The following is a 17,104-nucleotide window of genomic DNA, read 5'->3' as shown; positions in this document are numbered from 1 at the left end:
TTGTTACACTGCAATTTAAAGTTTTTTTCCTTTTAAAAATCACCATTATCACCCTCAGCATAAGCTTTCTCTCTGAACAGCTTTGGGATTTGCACAGACCAGCTCAACCACTCACAAACCACACTGTACCAATAACCAGAGGTTAATGGGATGTTTGGCCTTTCTGGTTTGAAATGCCTCATTCAGCAGATTAAACAAATACCAATGATGGCCTTAATTGGTGTACACTGTCTTCAACTAAAATCCCAGCGGCTGTTTTTCAGCTGATACTGGAGCTTCTTTATGACTTAATGAAGGCCCTGGCAATCCCAGACTAGTAGTGAAGACTATTGCAAAAATTGCAAAAATGTTAACATGTAAATTCCCTTTATTTTCTATAGCCTCACTGTCAGTCGTGGAAGAATAACTCAAATCCTTAACTAAATGTACCAATACATACACAGTCTTCACATTTTAAAACCCTTAAGTTAACATATCGATGTATTATTAGCAAAATATAATAAGTAAAGATTCTCATCATATAGAAACTGGCCCCTCTGTGTTAAATTATTACATGACCCTAGACACTATTAGATTGAAGAAACTTGTGTGTAAACTGTGGTGGAAGTTTTCCAATACAATTTATTATACTAATACCCAATTTGTACTAGTACTATCTATGTCCTGAGATGAGTCCCAATGAGCGTTGAAATAATGATCAAATGACAAATGAAATGTCCTTGCGGTATTTTATTTCTTTGCATGAAAGAGCCAGAAGTTTACCGGGTCACCGGGAGCCTGCAAAGTACTGAACTTTTTTTTTTTTTTTTTTTTTTAATTGGTTATTTAATTGGTTATTTATAATACTTGTTTTATTTTATTATTTTTTTTCATTTTTTTTTTTTTTAGCTTGTCTTCTTCTACTATGTCTCTTGTGTGCACTTTACTCTACGCTGTTGTAAGCCTGCAAATTTCCCCGCTGCGGGACTAATAAAGGATTATCTTATCTTATCTTATCTTATCTTATCTTATCTTATCTTATCTTATCTTATCTTATCTTAACTCCCGAGTCAGGCTGCTCACCCCTCTATATATGGGAGCACTCATGACACATTACTCAGTTCTGAGTAATGTGACAAAGGTGAAGGGACATAAGGAGCAGAGGGGGGGTTAACATCTCCACACAGTGTAACTTAACATACAGAGAGACGAGGTTCTCAACCTTTAGAGTACACATCATAGTACATTTCATTCAAAAACCTTTACACTATATACTTCCAACATACACTAATATAATTTTCCATTACAAAGCATTCTTTCACTGTTGTAGATGGTTGAGATGGAGTTTATTTTTACTTATTAATATGCATTTATGCAGTGTAGTCCAGTTGGCAGCCAAACAAGTAACTTTCTTGGGTTTATTTTTGGTTAAATATAGGTTAATTTTCACAACTGTGCGTAAAAGCTTTTACTGTGTTTTATGTTAAAGCTGTCAGATTAATGTAGCAAAGTAAAAAAGTAGGTGTACAATTTAGATCTGAAATGTAGTGGAGTAGGCCTAGAGTTATGAAGTAGCATGACATGAAAACACTGAAGTAAAGGGGCCTCAAAACAGTGGGCAGTATTTAAGTACCCTAAGTGCAGGGTACTTAAATACTCTACACTTCTGTCAGATAGCACTGATCTTTAGAAACAGTTAAGTGTGGTTGAAAGCTTTGAAAAATGCCCCTTTGCACCTGCCGTCGGTGTGTAGCTCTGGTCCAACACTTTGACACAGAGTGAGACAACTCGACAACATGTCCCTCAGAGGATGAACCAGGGTGATCCTCTGACTTCAGCAGCGCCACTAACAGGTCAAAACTACACTCCCGCTAACTGTACAAGCTAACACGTTAGATAATGGTTTGAGCGGTTAGTGTTATACGACTTGTACAGTGCTAGCTTCTTAGCCGATTTGTACACATAGGTTACAATGACAGCCTTAATGCGTAAGTTATTGTAAAGGAACCACGTGATGTGGGGGTTCCAGAGGAGAGACTGAACTTTCATCGGATAATTGTAAATAATATCTGGTTCAATGGACACTCTAGATTGGTACCAGGATCAATTGATAGTGAATTAAAGTGACTGCACGTGTAATTAATTTAAACTTTTTAAATGTTTTGAGTTTAGTCGTCCAGTCAGTTGAGTTGTTTGTTTTCAATATAACAGCAGTGAACCACATAGGTTGCATGGTATCATACAGGTAATGATAACGTTACATTAGGGAAAGGAAATAGGAGTCCTTCTATTGTGATAAGGCACCTATAGATAAACGCTAGTTCGTCTAAATGATCTTACATATTATACTGGATATTGATAGCACTGACAGACTGATTTTGTTTATGTTTTCAAACCGGAAGTTCACTTTTAGTCCACTAGGAGGGCTCGAGCGCAACTAAACAGGCACAGCTTAGTGTCAAAAGTTAATCTTCTTTATTTATTTATTATACTCAACCATCGCCTTTAAATTAAAGCACCACTATTATAATCCCATATTGATGTTGTTAATGTTGTCCAATTTAAACAGTTAAAACAAATATCGAGGGTTTGGACTGGACAAAACAAGACATTTGAGGACATAACCTCAGACTCAGTGGAACTGGGATGGACATTTTTTCAGCAATTTCTGATGTTTTGGAAACTTAAACGCTGAATCAATAGTTCAAAAAACAATCAAGGGATTAGTTGATGATGAAAAAAATCGTCAGTAGCAGACCTCATTGCAAAAGTCTATAAATAAACCCAATCATAGAGAAGAAGTTAAACATTTATAGTAGGCTATGGTATCATATATTGTGTTAGTATACATGTGTGATCCATAGGTCACACCACACAGGCGCACTAGAAAATCCACTAGGATGTTGGATTGGTTTACCATACATTACATCATATATGGGATACTGCCAATGTGTCTATTTATACCCGGGTGTCTATAGCATGGCAGAGACAAGCACCCAGGTGTCCCTGGCCAACAATGCTATTTGCACCCTGCCACACATATATGTATCCCACTGTAGGCTCTGTATATTCGTATCTTCTTCTTAAACCTAACCAAGCTTTGTGCTCAAACCTTACTTTTTCTCACCCGGGTGCAAATAGACACTCCAAGTATGGATCCAAAGCTTACGCGCTTGTATTTTTTAGTTTAGATTCAAAATACCCGATTCGGCCAGAAGGGGGAGATCGAGTCCAGCTTAACAACCACTGCTTTGTTGCAGCTGGGTGCTCGAGGTCCCCCTTGTTTATTTATCATATCAGATTCACGTGTCGAACCATAAAAATAAAAACACGTCCACTTCACAGAGCTTTATTGTATTGTTTTTATTATCATTATAAAACCTAAGCCTGCTTCTCAAAAAAAAAAAAAAAAAAAAAAAAAAAAAAAACAGCTGGCATGTGTTCACTGTGGTCAAAATGGTTTAACAATTTGTTTCATCATATATCTTGTCTACATAAGTGCAACCAATAACAGAAGAAAGATAGTTGCGGCCATAGTCTGAACACTTATCCGGTTTATTATTAGAAACATTATCAGTACCCTAATATTACATACATTTCTGTCTTTATGGTCATCATGAATAACACATCATTATTTATTAGTATGATTCATTATACCTATTGCTACTAGTATTGTAATGTCTAACCTGTGTGTAGGAATAGTACTCTCCTAGTCGTACCTGTTCTATTGACATGCAGAAATCATGCAGTTTTTGCAGGTTTCTCATGCGTTTTGCAGCAAAGCAGTCAGCAGTCGGCTCTTTTGTTCCGAGAGCAGATTCAGCGAGTGTGTGTGTGTGTGTGTGTGTGTGTGTGTGTGTGTGTGTGTGTGTGTGAGAGAGAGAGAGAGAGAGAGAGAGGAGAGAGAGAGGCAGGCTGTCTTTGGGATACAGCAGAGTGAGTGAGGAGGAGGAGAGAGAGCGGGATGCTGACAGATTCCTGATAGATGGCTAAAATGGCGAAAGCGTGTTCGACCCCAGCGAGCCACCAGACTGTAGCCCCGTAGGTCGGAACATGTAGTATCTGAAGCTGGATATATCTGCGTGTTTTTTTTCTACCCTCCCATCTTTTTTTCACCTGCACGTTGTCTTCTGCAAGTGCTGGAATATTTTCTATAAGTGCGTAAATGGCATCCACAAGGCGCCGCCGCCTCGTTCCTTGCTTTTGGGGAATACTCCTGAACGCTTTAATCGGTAAGTGGGGCATTATCTGGCCACCGGAGTGGAGAGCATGGTGCTGCAGGGTGAGATAGCGGTGTGGAGGAGAACCGCCGGCAGTGGGGCTGCTCTGCGGAGCCTGGTGCAGCAGGCTGCAAGAGGCTGACCAGTCACCCTGAACTTGGCCACTCTCCGCTGTCCGCTAGTATCCGGGCTGTAGATGCCAATGCGGACTGCACACTGCTGCTGGAGCCGTGTGCACTGCGGGATGTGTACCTGCAGGTTAACTGAGTTACACACAGATACTTGGTTGTGTATTCAAAGTTAACATGTGTTGTGTGCACGCTGCGTAACTTTAAATGTTCGAGCAGGCTGTGGGTGTTGCTTGGCCATCACTTCATGCGCGCAATATAACAATACTAGGTTGGCTTTTTGAGCACCATAATAATACATGGTAGCCACGTGCAGTGTCGTCGGTAGTTTTTTTTTTTTAGATTGTTTTCATAGTCATGTGGATGAAAGCATGATCAGCAAAAGCATGTGAAGAATCTTCTACTGAAATAATTCCAATTGGTAGCATTGAAAAAGTCACATTTTTGAGACACAATAGCTGTGATTTCTGCAGAAAGAGCTTTCTTTTCGGATGCAGTTGTCCACATAAATCAGGTGTCCCATTATGTAATGGCATGCCTGCATAATTAGAGCCATTTTCAGTGTTATTTTTATTCACATTGAGACACTTTCAGTGTTATTTTTATTCACATTGTTAATCATATTTAAATGTTATGCTTGTAGGCTTTTGCAATTTAACATTTCCCCTTAAATTAAAAAAAAACAAAACATAACTTTTAAAAGGGATATAATTAAAAAGTAGATGGCGTTCTTGCTTGGTGAGTCCTTACATCACACCACCCTGTGGCTGGGTGAACTGACAGTGGTTATTTCTCTGAGGATAGATTCAAAGACTGTGGTTATTGCCTGCTGGGGAGAATATTTGTACAGATTAAATGTCAAGACTGTCCCTCTCCTCCTTTTCAAATTTTCTTTTTTTGCCTCTTTGTTCACTATGATAGACAGTTTCTCTCTCTTTGTGAGGCCCCTTAATTCAAAGGCAGGAGAGACCATTGAGTTTTTGCAAAGCATACCACACAGGGACCCACAATGGCCCAACTGGAATCATAAAGGCTAGTATACAGTGGTTCATAACATGTTCAGAGGACTGGCAACAAAAACTTCAGAAACACAGCTCTGTGATAGATGTGGTTCCAATCCAACCATCCCATTAAAGAGATGGAGCTCTTTTTGAGTCTGCCTCAGAGATGAGATCCAGTTGAGATGAAGGCACCTTTTATGACATTGAAAGCAGGGTTGATAAGAAGTAATAAGAGGAATATTTGCATTAGATCTCTCATGACAAGAAGAGCTGAAACTCTTAGGCAAAATGCAATCATTCAGAAGATGTCATGATATGAAAATTTGAGTTTATCAAAGGGCAAGTGTTTGCTTTGAATGGACGGACTGAGATAGCTTGTGTCTTTCAAGCTTCAGAAAAAAAGACCACATCAATGTTAAAATCAAGGCACGTAAGAGAAAAATACTGAGAACTTTCACTTCATAACTGTTTATGTTCCTGCTCATTGAAGAATCTATAAACTCATTATTATAATCCAAAGCTACCTGTATGTATTTTGTTCATTCACCTATAGAAAGATACCACAGATGGAAACTGTGAGACGAGTGTGTACAGTACATTGAGAGGTGAATTGTGCAACAGCTGCACTACATCTACTACCTCGTCAACACATGGACTATTTCTCAGCATTCTTGTGTTGCGTTTTACTACCTATATGACATATGTCATTTCTGTGTAATCGTGGCTGAGCTGCTGTTATTATAACAAGTGAATGCCAGCCTACTTGAAACTACATGCTCGTGAGTATTAAGGAAGCTAGAAAATAAGTGTATTGATTAATAATTTATCATGCAGAAGCCTATAGATGAGAATACAATCAATGCTGCATGCATGATCTATATACTCTGCTGTTTCATCCGTGCACATATACTTGATTTAAATGCTTTTGCTGTGCATGCTTGAAGGCTACTTTCATAGTGATATTTAATACATTTGTAAGTCTATTTCTGTTTAATACTCACCACTCGTGAAATATATTTGGCATGAATCATTTTATCTAAGTGGCAATGCAACCTCAGCTTTCCATCTACAGTTCAGTGAGATTAATGGAGGATAAATTGACAATTGTTGTCGAGTGTAGAATACATTTTTCCACATTTCAAACAAACCTAACATGATGCAATCTGCAGCTGTCTGTCATAGCAAATTAAATAGTTGTTTTTTTTAGAAATATGTTGCATTTAATGTTATGGTGAATATTTAGGAGAGAGCTGCAACAGATGGATGCTGAGAGAGCAAGGGGAGAAAGCAAGTCAGTTAGCCATACAAACTACCTGCTTGTATAACAATATACTATTCTGATATGTAGTGTAGCATTTATAAGAAAGGTTTACTAAATCTAATCCATTTCAAAACCTTTTTTTCCATGGGGGCATCCTATGATATGATGCCGCCATTCAGTTTTCTTGCAAGAAGGCTGTGTCCTGAGCTCTCTTAGCTCTATCTCTTAGCTCTCTTGTGTGCTAACTCCATCTGTCTGCCAGTAGCCGGTGTGTGATCCTCACTTTACTGTTGCAGCAGTAAACCTTTGTGCCAGCCAGCCACACTTATCTGTCAATAGTAAGCCAGAGCATGAGCCACACTTAGCCAACACTTGTCTCTGGTCTCCCCCAGTAATCCGACATGCTAGTGTATCTTTCCTCTGCATTAGGATGTGTGTGTCTGTATATCTCCTTATCTAACCATGAAAATCCACGCCTGTATAGACTAATGTCTGTGAACATGTGTTTCTGTGGCTAGGCCGTTTTCTTGCCACCAGTTTCCACAGCTGTGCCCTCCTCTCTGCTCCCCCTCTGGATGCTCAGCAGTCACAGGTGGCTTTAACCTACACCACACTAAGAGCACAATCCGCCTACCCCATGTTTCTTATCTTATCTCCTTTGTCTCCTTGGGTCTGTCAGATGATTGATGCACTGCCACCAAAAAACTGTTGTGTTGTTTGTAACCTTCTACCCACCCGGAGCTCAGCATTTCATTAGCCAGTCACTCTAGCTACATACTTTATTCATTAGGAAAGCCAGAGCCCAAGAAATTTTACTTTGTTCCAGCTAATGGGAGAAACTGATTAGCCTAATTGAAATAACGAGGAAGTATATACAAGATCAATAAAGTTGTTTAATCAACTCCAAATCAATGCCTTTGTAACCCACTGAGCACTCAACTGTTATCATCCTGTTAGCTGCGAGGCGTGATAACATTGACTAATGCCATTTGACAGCTTTGAAAGCTGTAAATACAAAGCCTCCAATATATCTGTCAATGTGATCTGATGTAAAACACTCTCATGTGTGTAACATCCTCAACTTTGTCCAGAAGCCTTTTGCTCAGTGTATAATACTTCATTTGAGAATTATCCATATTTTGATCAAACCATGAAGTGTGACTGACTGGATGTGTGGCTGCAGATTGTTGTATGCTATTTTCTTCTCTGCTGGCTGCTTCCCATGTGAGAACATTTGATCTTTGTTTGACCAAAAGAGATAGAGCTCATGTGGCCAGCATCAGGTTTTGGAAAGCAGCAGCCCAGGCTGTGGGATCACTGCCTGCCAGCTAAGGGTTAAATATTTCTCCACCACTACCCCCTTGTTTTTCACAAGTGGTAGCACTGATGTCTCTCTGGTCCCATGGCCATTTACTTTTGTGCGTGTTGAGTGAAAAAAAAAGAAGAGGGGAGAGGGGTCACATAAAGAGAGGAGAGCAAGAAGAGAGGAAGAGGAAATGTTTCTTTGCATTATACTCTATATGTGATCTTCATGGAGGAGTGTGTCAATGAATTCCTTGTCTGCACCTAAGGGGAAGTATTTCTCGGCTGGAATTTGACGGATGAAGCCGGAGGTCCTCTGTTTTGACCCTTGTGCTTTGCCCCCCCTCTACTGCCCTCCCCTAGCCCCCTCCCACCAGATTCCAGGGCCTGGGGCAGAGACTGGTAGTGCTTAGTCCGTCAGCGGCTGAAACATGATACCAAGAGGGCCTGCTAAGCTCCTCTTTTATAGTACCAAGTCAGGTCAGGCTGTTTACATCCTTTATTTATTGTTCTCCTGCTCCCCCCCTTTTTACCCTCAGAAACTGCAAATACGGAAAAATCAGGTCCCCTCACGTCAATATAAAGTGGGAAGCATCACTACAGGAAAAGGATAGTCACATATTATATTGTGTTGAGTAGTGAAAAAGAACAGAGCTGTCACGGTGACAAATCTGTTGCCATCGGTTGACTGCTACAGCACATACAAGGCCATGCATGTGTGTGTGTGTGTGTGTGTGTGTGTATATAGTAACAGAGTACACATGCTCATATGTTGAATGCAATCCTATGAATTCCCTTGGGACTGTAGCCTGAAGGTAGCTCAGTCGGGGTTTTTTATTCATGAGCAGTAAGGCCTTGTGAGCCGCTATCGCTGATATGACATAAAGAACATTCTTCTTGTTTGTTTAGGTGTGAGGGTTGATGTGAAAATAAATGTTTAAGCCACAACTGTTGCAGTTTGTGACCCTGGATAGTGAGTAGATATGATATGGAAGTGAGGAATGGAAAAGGATTGAATGGCTGAGTAAAACATTTTCAGTGTTGTGGTTCATGGTCGGCACCGCTAAATATTAACTCAGTGTCCACTAAATTACTTTTTCTCAAGCTTTAATGGAGTTTTATCATGACAACTGAGGAAAACTATTAGATGAAAAAGACCTTGTTTTTCCCCTCTTACATGGTCAAGAATGAACCTTCACGCTCAACTGTATAGTTATCATATATATGTGTGTGTGTGTGTGTCTTTTCAGGTGTGATGTGCGAAGCGGAGCTCTCCTTCACGCTCGAGCCCAGTGACATCATCGCTGTACAGGAGCAGCCCCTCATGCTCCACTGCCAGGTGGATGGCATCCCCCCAATTACGACACAGTGGAGGCACAACGGTCTGCTTTTAACTCAGGATCAGCATCACACCACCTTCATCAATGGCTCACTCCTGATCGCTCACTTTCAGAAGACCAAATCCCATGGCTCATCTGACGAGGGCGACTACGAGTGTATGGCCCAGAATTCATTTGGGCTGGTGGTGAGCCGCAAGGCTCGTATTCAGGCAGCCAGTAAGTCTATTCTTTTGTTTTTTAGTGACGTAAGATGTATGACACTTTACTATGATTGCATGCATCACACTAAACCTTATCAAAGGAATTGTAAGACATTTTTGGGAAAACCTGTTTTTTGCTATGTTTTGGAGTGTTACAGGAGATGAAAAGATCAATTCCATCATCACATCTGTCCGTGCAATGTGCACCCGGTGAGCTTAGCTTTAGCTTAGCATAAATAATGTAAACAGGGTAAAACAGCTAGCCTGGCTGCGTCAAAAGGAAACAATATTCATCTGAATTCTCCAATGGTTGCCTGGAAATAGTCCCAACGCATAACACCCTGTAAAACGTAAAAAAATTTACTTTGTTTTTTGTACTTATTAATCAAATGAGATAGGCTCTAATTTCAGATTTAACATGCGCATATTAAATTGGTAACCATCTTTCATCCGGCTCTCCCTAAAGGAAATATCACAAATGGGTTTTAATTTTATTCTGTTTTTGAACCTGTGTTAGTTGTTATCTACTTAATTATGTATCTGCAATGCAGATATGACACAAGCAGACCCTGCAACCACTTACATATCTTTGATTAAGTTATGATCTGTGTTCCCTACAAATGTAAACAATGTAGTTCAAACCTTAAATAATCACATTTCCGTCCAGTACCAGTCATCCCGGTATTGCTGTGCTGTAAATGTTCTTAATTTTCACGAACGTGGAGTCATTTGAATATTTGAATATCATTCTTTGGGTGTAATGAACTTTCTGATGCTCATCTACAGTGCTGCTTAGAAATTCAAGCTTTTGAGTTTAGCATTAACAAGCGCTCACGCTGAGAGTCTCCAAGCTGCTTTGTAAGAGTGCAACAAGCTTGAAGCAACTCAGCAGCCCACTCACTGGTGGAGGCATCAAGATAAATCTTCTCTGGCTTGACCACCAAATCCCTTATTTGAAGTCACTGGAGTTCAACATTAAGTTCTCAGCATTGTTACCATGGTTCATTCACATTTTCCTCATTTCATAGTCAATCTGACTGTCTGTACTCCTCTCTCCTCTTTGCTCTCAGACAAATACAATGCGTGTCTCAACTTACTTTAAATCAAAGGCATCGAGGATATGCACATTCCTCTGTGGACATGCTGAGATGTTGAAGCAGCAGCTTTAGTGATACTGTACTGTTAGAAACTGTGTTGAGTTAAGACTTTTTGAAGGCTGTGTTATATATACTCTGTAAAACAGAGATGGACAAAGGCTTGCAGAAGCCTGTTGATACCCGGGCTGTGTGTAGACAGCACACTGCTGTGCTGTTGTGGTCAATACAGCTTTTCCACTCAGCAGGATAGAGAGGTTAGCATGGATGTCTCACTGGCCAAAGGGAAAAGTCACTTCAGCTCAGTGGCTGGCGCTGTCAAACACATGCAACCTTTTAAGGCCTCCCCTTCATTTGCAAAGGTCACATTTTAGCAGCTATTTTATTGCATTTTTTTTAAATCTTGCTTCAGTATGGTCCCCCTAATTTTAATTTCACAGAATTGCTGTGAAATAGTGGTAAGAAAGCAGGAGATAAATGAAAATCCATATGCAGAGAAAACAATCAACTTATCCTTATGATTTATACTGCAGCAATGTACAGTGTATTATTTACCACTTCAAAATCGGATAGCACTCGCTTGGTTTGGCTTCTATTTCCTTGAAATGTTCAATGAAAATTTTTGAATCAGAGCGAGAATCAGTAAGATTGCCCAATAAATCAACATGTGCCTTGAGGTGCAAATTTAAGTTGGTGTACTCTCAAGTTTTTGTAAAAAAGTTAAGTTGTATACACTAGCCTCATAGTAAGCTTATGATGTGTCTCTTCAATACAATAAGGAAACGGGGTTGCACATTCCCTTGAGAATATTGTGATTCGAGTATGTCATGCTTTGAGTTTTGAAAATGAATTTATTGCTTGCATTGCTAAAAGTGAAACTTTGTGAAGTACAGACATGTGATATTGTTGAGTCGTCCTGCACTCTAGTCCTCTCTTCACTTGGCCAACGACAAACCATGCAACACTGTCCCCTCCTTATTATTTACATGAGCATGAAAAATTAAGAGCTATGCAAGCGTAGAGCAATCCTGCGTCACTCATCTGTTTCTGAAAGTCTGTGATGTGGATACAGATTTAATCTTGTTGAATGAACCTGACCTGGAGCACACCTCGGACGTGCTGGCTCAAGTTCAAAATCATTCAAGTATTCTGTTTTGGTGGGGCTTTGCTCTTCCGCAGGTCCTATTCAGCTGTTCCTGTTGTCTTGTATCGATTGGGAAGGCACTGAAGGATTACTGAAAGTCATATTCTGACCCCTGACCTTTTGGGTTGTATTGAGCAGTCTTTGAGGGCGAGGCATTGAATGAGTAGAGGCTATGCTGTAATGATAGTCTTTTCCTCCTTAATGGAGTCTCACTTCTATCAAGGAAGCAAACAGCCATCACTGTGAAAATAATCCTCGCGGGAACCTTCAAAGGGACTCGCAGGATACGAGCTTCTGTTACCCATGACTACTCACTAATACCTTTCTGTATTCTGAAAGATATGCCTCAAAACAGTAATGTTGGTATTTCTCTGTGGATTTGACAATGTATGTTTGTTTTCATCGCATTGAGGTTTATGAAAAATGCCCCACTTTCTTTTAAGCCATATGGATGAGGCTTTCTTTGCACCATCAGTCATGGTAGGTGACTGCCAGTCTGACCTTGTGATCTTGTACTTTCACATATTTCAACCATTCATTCAGAAAAAAAATGGTCATCGTCCTTCATTGTCCAGCTTCTTTCACACCCCACCACCTCAGCCTCTAGGTTCCTGCAGGCGATGGTTCAGTACTTAAGTGTTCCCCTGTTGATCAAGCCTCAATTTATCACACTATTGTGTTTTTGGTGTTTAATATAAGGTCTTAAAGGAGCTTAATCTTTAGTGCGAAGTATATTCTACAGGGATTTGGGCAATAGCCGGTCTGTGTCATCCTCTCCTGGCCCACCAGATTTCTTTACTGGGCATAAATCATTTTTGAAATAGTGTTTTCATTTAGTTTATGAAGAGAAATGGCCCAAAACTAGTTAATGCAGTCCTTACAAAGATCCTTGACTAGTGTGTGTTTCTTTTTCTGTTCCAAGTGTTTGTTAATGTTGATGCTTTCTTTGTGTTTTTGAGGTAATTTGCTGTGTTATAGTCCCTCTCACAACAGCTCTGACTTGTACCACTGTGATGCAATGGGTGGTGTGATTACTGAAGCCTTTTTATAGCCCTCCCAGTGGATAAAGCTGCCATCTTACCCGCCACACTACCTCCCTCCATAAATTTCACTTTTTATTTGCTTGACAACCATTTGTGTGAGCTCACTGTCGGGGGCTGGTATAGGACGGACTCCCCGTTGCCCCTCTAAATCGTCGGTCGGTCCAGGAAACCCTTTTTTTCTCCTAAATGTTATCTCTTTGATGGTCGGTTTCTCTCTCTCTCTCTCTCTCTCTCTCTCTCTCTCTCTCTCTCTCTCTCTCTCTCTCTCTCCTCACTTTCTCTAGGACTTCCTCATTAGCTTACGTTCAGGAAGCTTTTCATCATTTGGATGAATGACAAGCCCGGTACAGTGGGCCTGGACGGGGTTCCTGCCCCTCCCCCACAGCACACCCGCATCACCAGGCAACACACCACAAAAGCCCCCCTGTTACAAAATAGCTTTTAGGATCAATTGAAATGACTTGCTTTTGTCTGTTTGTCTGGAATTAATTGGAAATTGTTGAAGCTTTGTTTGGAATTTTTTTCCGCCCCAGTCCTATTCATATGTGGAGATTGCAATTGACCTCAGGGACCATTCGAAAATATATGAAGTGTGCTTGGAAAAGGCAAAGTCATTGTCAACTTGAGGAGGCTGAAAACGCAAATACAAAAAAATAATGCAATATATGGGCATTATATGTGTTATTTATTTTATTGACTACTTCAGTAATAGATATAGAGCCCTTGGCTGCTAGATGATAATTTCCACCTTGTTTAATTCTGAAATGGCCATGGTGAATTTAACTGCCGTTATAATGGTAAGGCTCTTGAATGAGACTTTAATAAAAAAACGAAGAACCCAGGGGCTGTAAAGGATGAAATAGGAGGAGACACAGGATGCCTGTAAAAGTGTCTCAGTTTATATCCATGCCTCTCACTTGTGTAAATTTAACTCCTTTCAGTGGTATAAATGTTAATTTATACATACATATATAAAGTGGATGTCGACCGGGCAGAGTCCAATAGAAACTACATTTGTAGCTGTGGCAGAAGATGAGAAGTTGCAATATGCTACATTTAAAAGCCGAGTGGATGGATTGCCACTAGAAGCTACTCAGAATCAGACCCCAGTTAGTGAGAGTGATTTACGGGCAGCTCCTGTTGGTGTATGTCAGAGTGTTTGTACGTGTGCATATGTTTGGAGGGTCGACGGTGGCTCTCCATCACCCTCCGACCTTCCCGTCCCCACCCCTTTCATGGCCTCCTGCCTGGGTGAATGCTGAAGCGCTATCCCCACATCTCCTTGTAGCTCCCTTTGTCTGCCAAACCCCGCCCTCGATATGCCCCCCCCACCCTTGCTCTTCTCTGCTCGCTTGCCACGAAGCGAGTCATCTCTCTGTCATATATATTAGCCAACTAAATGCCATGTACGCTTGTTTTGACATTTAAACATGAAGCTTTTTTCTTTTAATCCTTGCAAAATCAATATTAGTTCATGCAGCAGACCTAATTCAATATTGACATTGCAGCATTACTAACTTAATTTCCCCTGATTTTGGAGGAAAAGTCAAATAGCATTGCCAGAAAGCAAATATAGAATAGTAATCATTGTATTCCTCTCACTGATATCATTCCCCTAAAGTCTTAAAAATCATCCCATGTTAGTAGTAGCAGTGCATAAGGACATGGCCTATGACTGCCCTGTTCCTGTCTTTGGGCAGGTATGCGGGCTGATGTTAAACCAGAATGTTCCCTCCTGCTGTGTGGTCAGCACCCCTCCATCTGTCCGCCGATGTGTCAGAAGGATTGATCTTCTCTTCTTTTTTTTACAGCACAGATTAGGCGGGCAGAAGGGATGAGAGCTCTGACCTCTGCTGTGTAGTTACACACAAAATCGGTTTATTACTGTACACCTGCAGACTAAATACTCAGATCTCATTGCCTGATTATGCATGCTCTATTTGAGTTGATTAAGAATTGGCTACGGTGAATGAGAGATTTTATTACTGCAACCAGCCTTTCAGAAGTGGATCGAAGCGAGTCCCTTTCCTATACTATGTTTAGGGTAAACAACTGCCAGCGTCATTGTCTCCCTATATCTCTCTCTCTCTCTCTCTCCCCTTTGTCTCCCATGCCTATAAAGATTCTGTTTGTCCTCTATGGGTTTGTATAAGCACAGCAATACAGAACGTCCCTGATGCCAACTCTGGATATTTGCATTGATAAATGCTTAAACTGTACAACCCTCACTATTATATCTGAAGATGACACATCATTGACCTTGAAGCAGTGGAAAATCACCAAAGGGATCCCATACTGCTCATAGTATGCCTTATTGTCTTAGTTTACTGTATGTCCTGTTACAGTTGGGAACAGTGAGATGCGATGTGAAATTCTTATTAGATTTCCAAACCAGTTGTAGTCACTTTTCAAATTTAATACCAAACTATTTTGTATACAATACATTAACAACTATTTAAATTGTATAACAATATTAATAATGCTGCATGGTTGGAAACTATAAGCGCATGCACCTTCACCTGCTTTGCAAAATTGTATTTACTTAATCCTCCTCCATCTCTTAATGTCAGGAATGAACAGCTAATACAACAAAATCAAGAGCACAAGGGTTGCTAGTGTGCTTACATTTTGACAGGACTCCAGCGACGCACAGAGCACAGACATGCACGTAGAGCTATAACCATCTTCTGTTAGAGGGAGCTGCCTCATAATATGAGGGGATGAGCTGCTGTGTGAAGAGGGCACCCTTAAGCACTAAAAATATCTACCTCTGTAAAAAATAAAGACAAATAAAGACATTAAACAGGGGAAGGAACACTGAGAGTGGTGAAACAACTGGGTAGTGTAAATATTGAACTGCTCAAAATAGCATTTTGCTTATTCCTCTAGGTGCACTGTCTTCGTGTTTGACATGGCTTTAATCCTGTTCATGTCTTTCTCAGAGTGATATAATAGCAACTGTAATCATGTTATATGTTTGTTTATTGAGCGATTTAAAAAAACAAACGGATTGTTGGCAAAGGGCTTTTTACACAGTGAAAGGGAAAACACACATCTATGTACCAAATGCATGCACAGAAACAGCAACACATACAAGTTAGGGCATATAAAATAAGATAATGGGCTACATTTAGGTGTAATCCTTTAGATGTAAACCTAAATGTAGCCTAAAAACCAACTACACATTTGTGAATTAAACCAAAAAATAAAAGAAGAAAAAATTAAAATAAACATGTTATCACTGAGAAAAAGACAGAAATTGAGTTAGCATACGTGATAATCATCCTTTAATCATCAACATCCTGAATTGCTGTCATTTTATAATTGGTTTAATTAATTTTTTTAATTTTCCAACATTTGATTGGTCTTTTTCATGGTGCTTTTTACATATTTAGCAGACACATTTAGCTCTTATCCAGAAAAACTTAAAATGCCATTAGGCTGCTCCCTCCAGCAGCTGCTCTCATCAGCTGTGTACACTGTAGCTGATCATCCAGATAATACCCATTCATGCCTTTTTATATATTTCATTGTCATACTTAATAGTGTTAACTTTGAGACAGATTCCTTCAATGCTAACAAGTCATCAAATTAAAGCTGATTAGCAGATGTGTTTTTTGCCAGTGTGATAAAATCAAAATAAACAGAACATCTTTACCATTTCACTACACATGGATCAGCTTCAACTAAGTTCAGATCTCAGTTTAAATTAAAGTTCAATGTTGGGATCTCAGCCTTTTTTGAAGTTTGTGTAGCATGTTTTTTTTGTATTGTCTCTGTCAATGGATGTGTGGATGTGACTGCATCTGTGCTTGTGTGTTGGGCAAAGTAATGCAGTCTGTGCTGGTCTCCGGATGTCTGTAGACCACCCTAGCTTTACTCAAACAAACAAATCAAAAGGGGGCCGAAAGTTCCTTCTGCTGGCTTTTAAGGCTCATGGGAGGAATTCCTCAGTAATAGAGGGGAAAGGTGAAAGCGAGAGCTGAGGCTGGGCCAAAGGTTGGACGGGTAGGGCCAGTCTCTGAACGCTGGAGTCTGGCTTTACAATCTATACTCAGCGATCTTGCATTGACCTGTGTTCCGTTGGATAAATATCCAGTATGATGTTTTGTCTGTACAAGTAGGTGTTAGTGATGTTTCCTGTGTTTTCATGCCAGCATGTGTAAGTTTCGTTATCTTTAGGTTAACTGGCCCCTTTGGAAGAGTGTGTTTGGATATCTGTCCTCCAGTATGAAGACAAAAATGGTGGGGTTTTTTGTCCCCAATTTATTTAAGGTCCTATTTTATAGTTTGAACTGTCATATAGTCTTGATCAAAATGAGGATGTGGTTTAGGTTTAGGTTAGGCAACACCAGAGAATCAAATGTTCTCCTAAAGAGGGAAGCACAAGGA

The 17,104-nt window shown here is 40.2% G+C and overlaps 1 protein-coding gene across 1 annotated transcript in view; it reads left to right on the top strand.

Annotated features, from left to right (window-relative positions):
* The first annotated feature begins 4,144 nt into the window (after positions 1 to 4,144).
* igdcc3 (immunoglobulin superfamily, DCC subclass, member 3) overlaps positions 4,145 to 17,104 on the top strand; it is a 52,541-nt gene continuing 39,581 nt past the window's right edge. Inside the window, exons 1-2 of the mRNA XM_054619993.1 lie at positions 4,145 to 4,211; positions 9,142 to 9,447. Coding sequence (XP_054475968.1) covers positions 4,145 to 4,211; positions 9,142 to 9,447 — 373 coding nt within the window. The remainder of the gene's footprint in view (positions 4,212 to 9,141; positions 9,448 to 17,104) is intronic.

The sequence above is a fragment of the Anoplopoma fimbria genome, chromosome 2 (assembly GCF_027596085.1).
Source record: "Anoplopoma fimbria isolate UVic2021 breed Golden Eagle Sablefish chromosome 2, Afim_UVic_2022, whole genome shotgun sequence".
In the NCBI taxonomy this organism is placed as follows: domain Eukaryota; kingdom Metazoa; phylum Chordata; class Actinopteri; order Perciformes; family Anoplopomatidae; genus Anoplopoma; species Anoplopoma fimbria.
The sequence above is the reverse complement of the archived record's forward strand: the minus strand, read 5'-3'. Positions and strand labels throughout refer to the sequence as shown.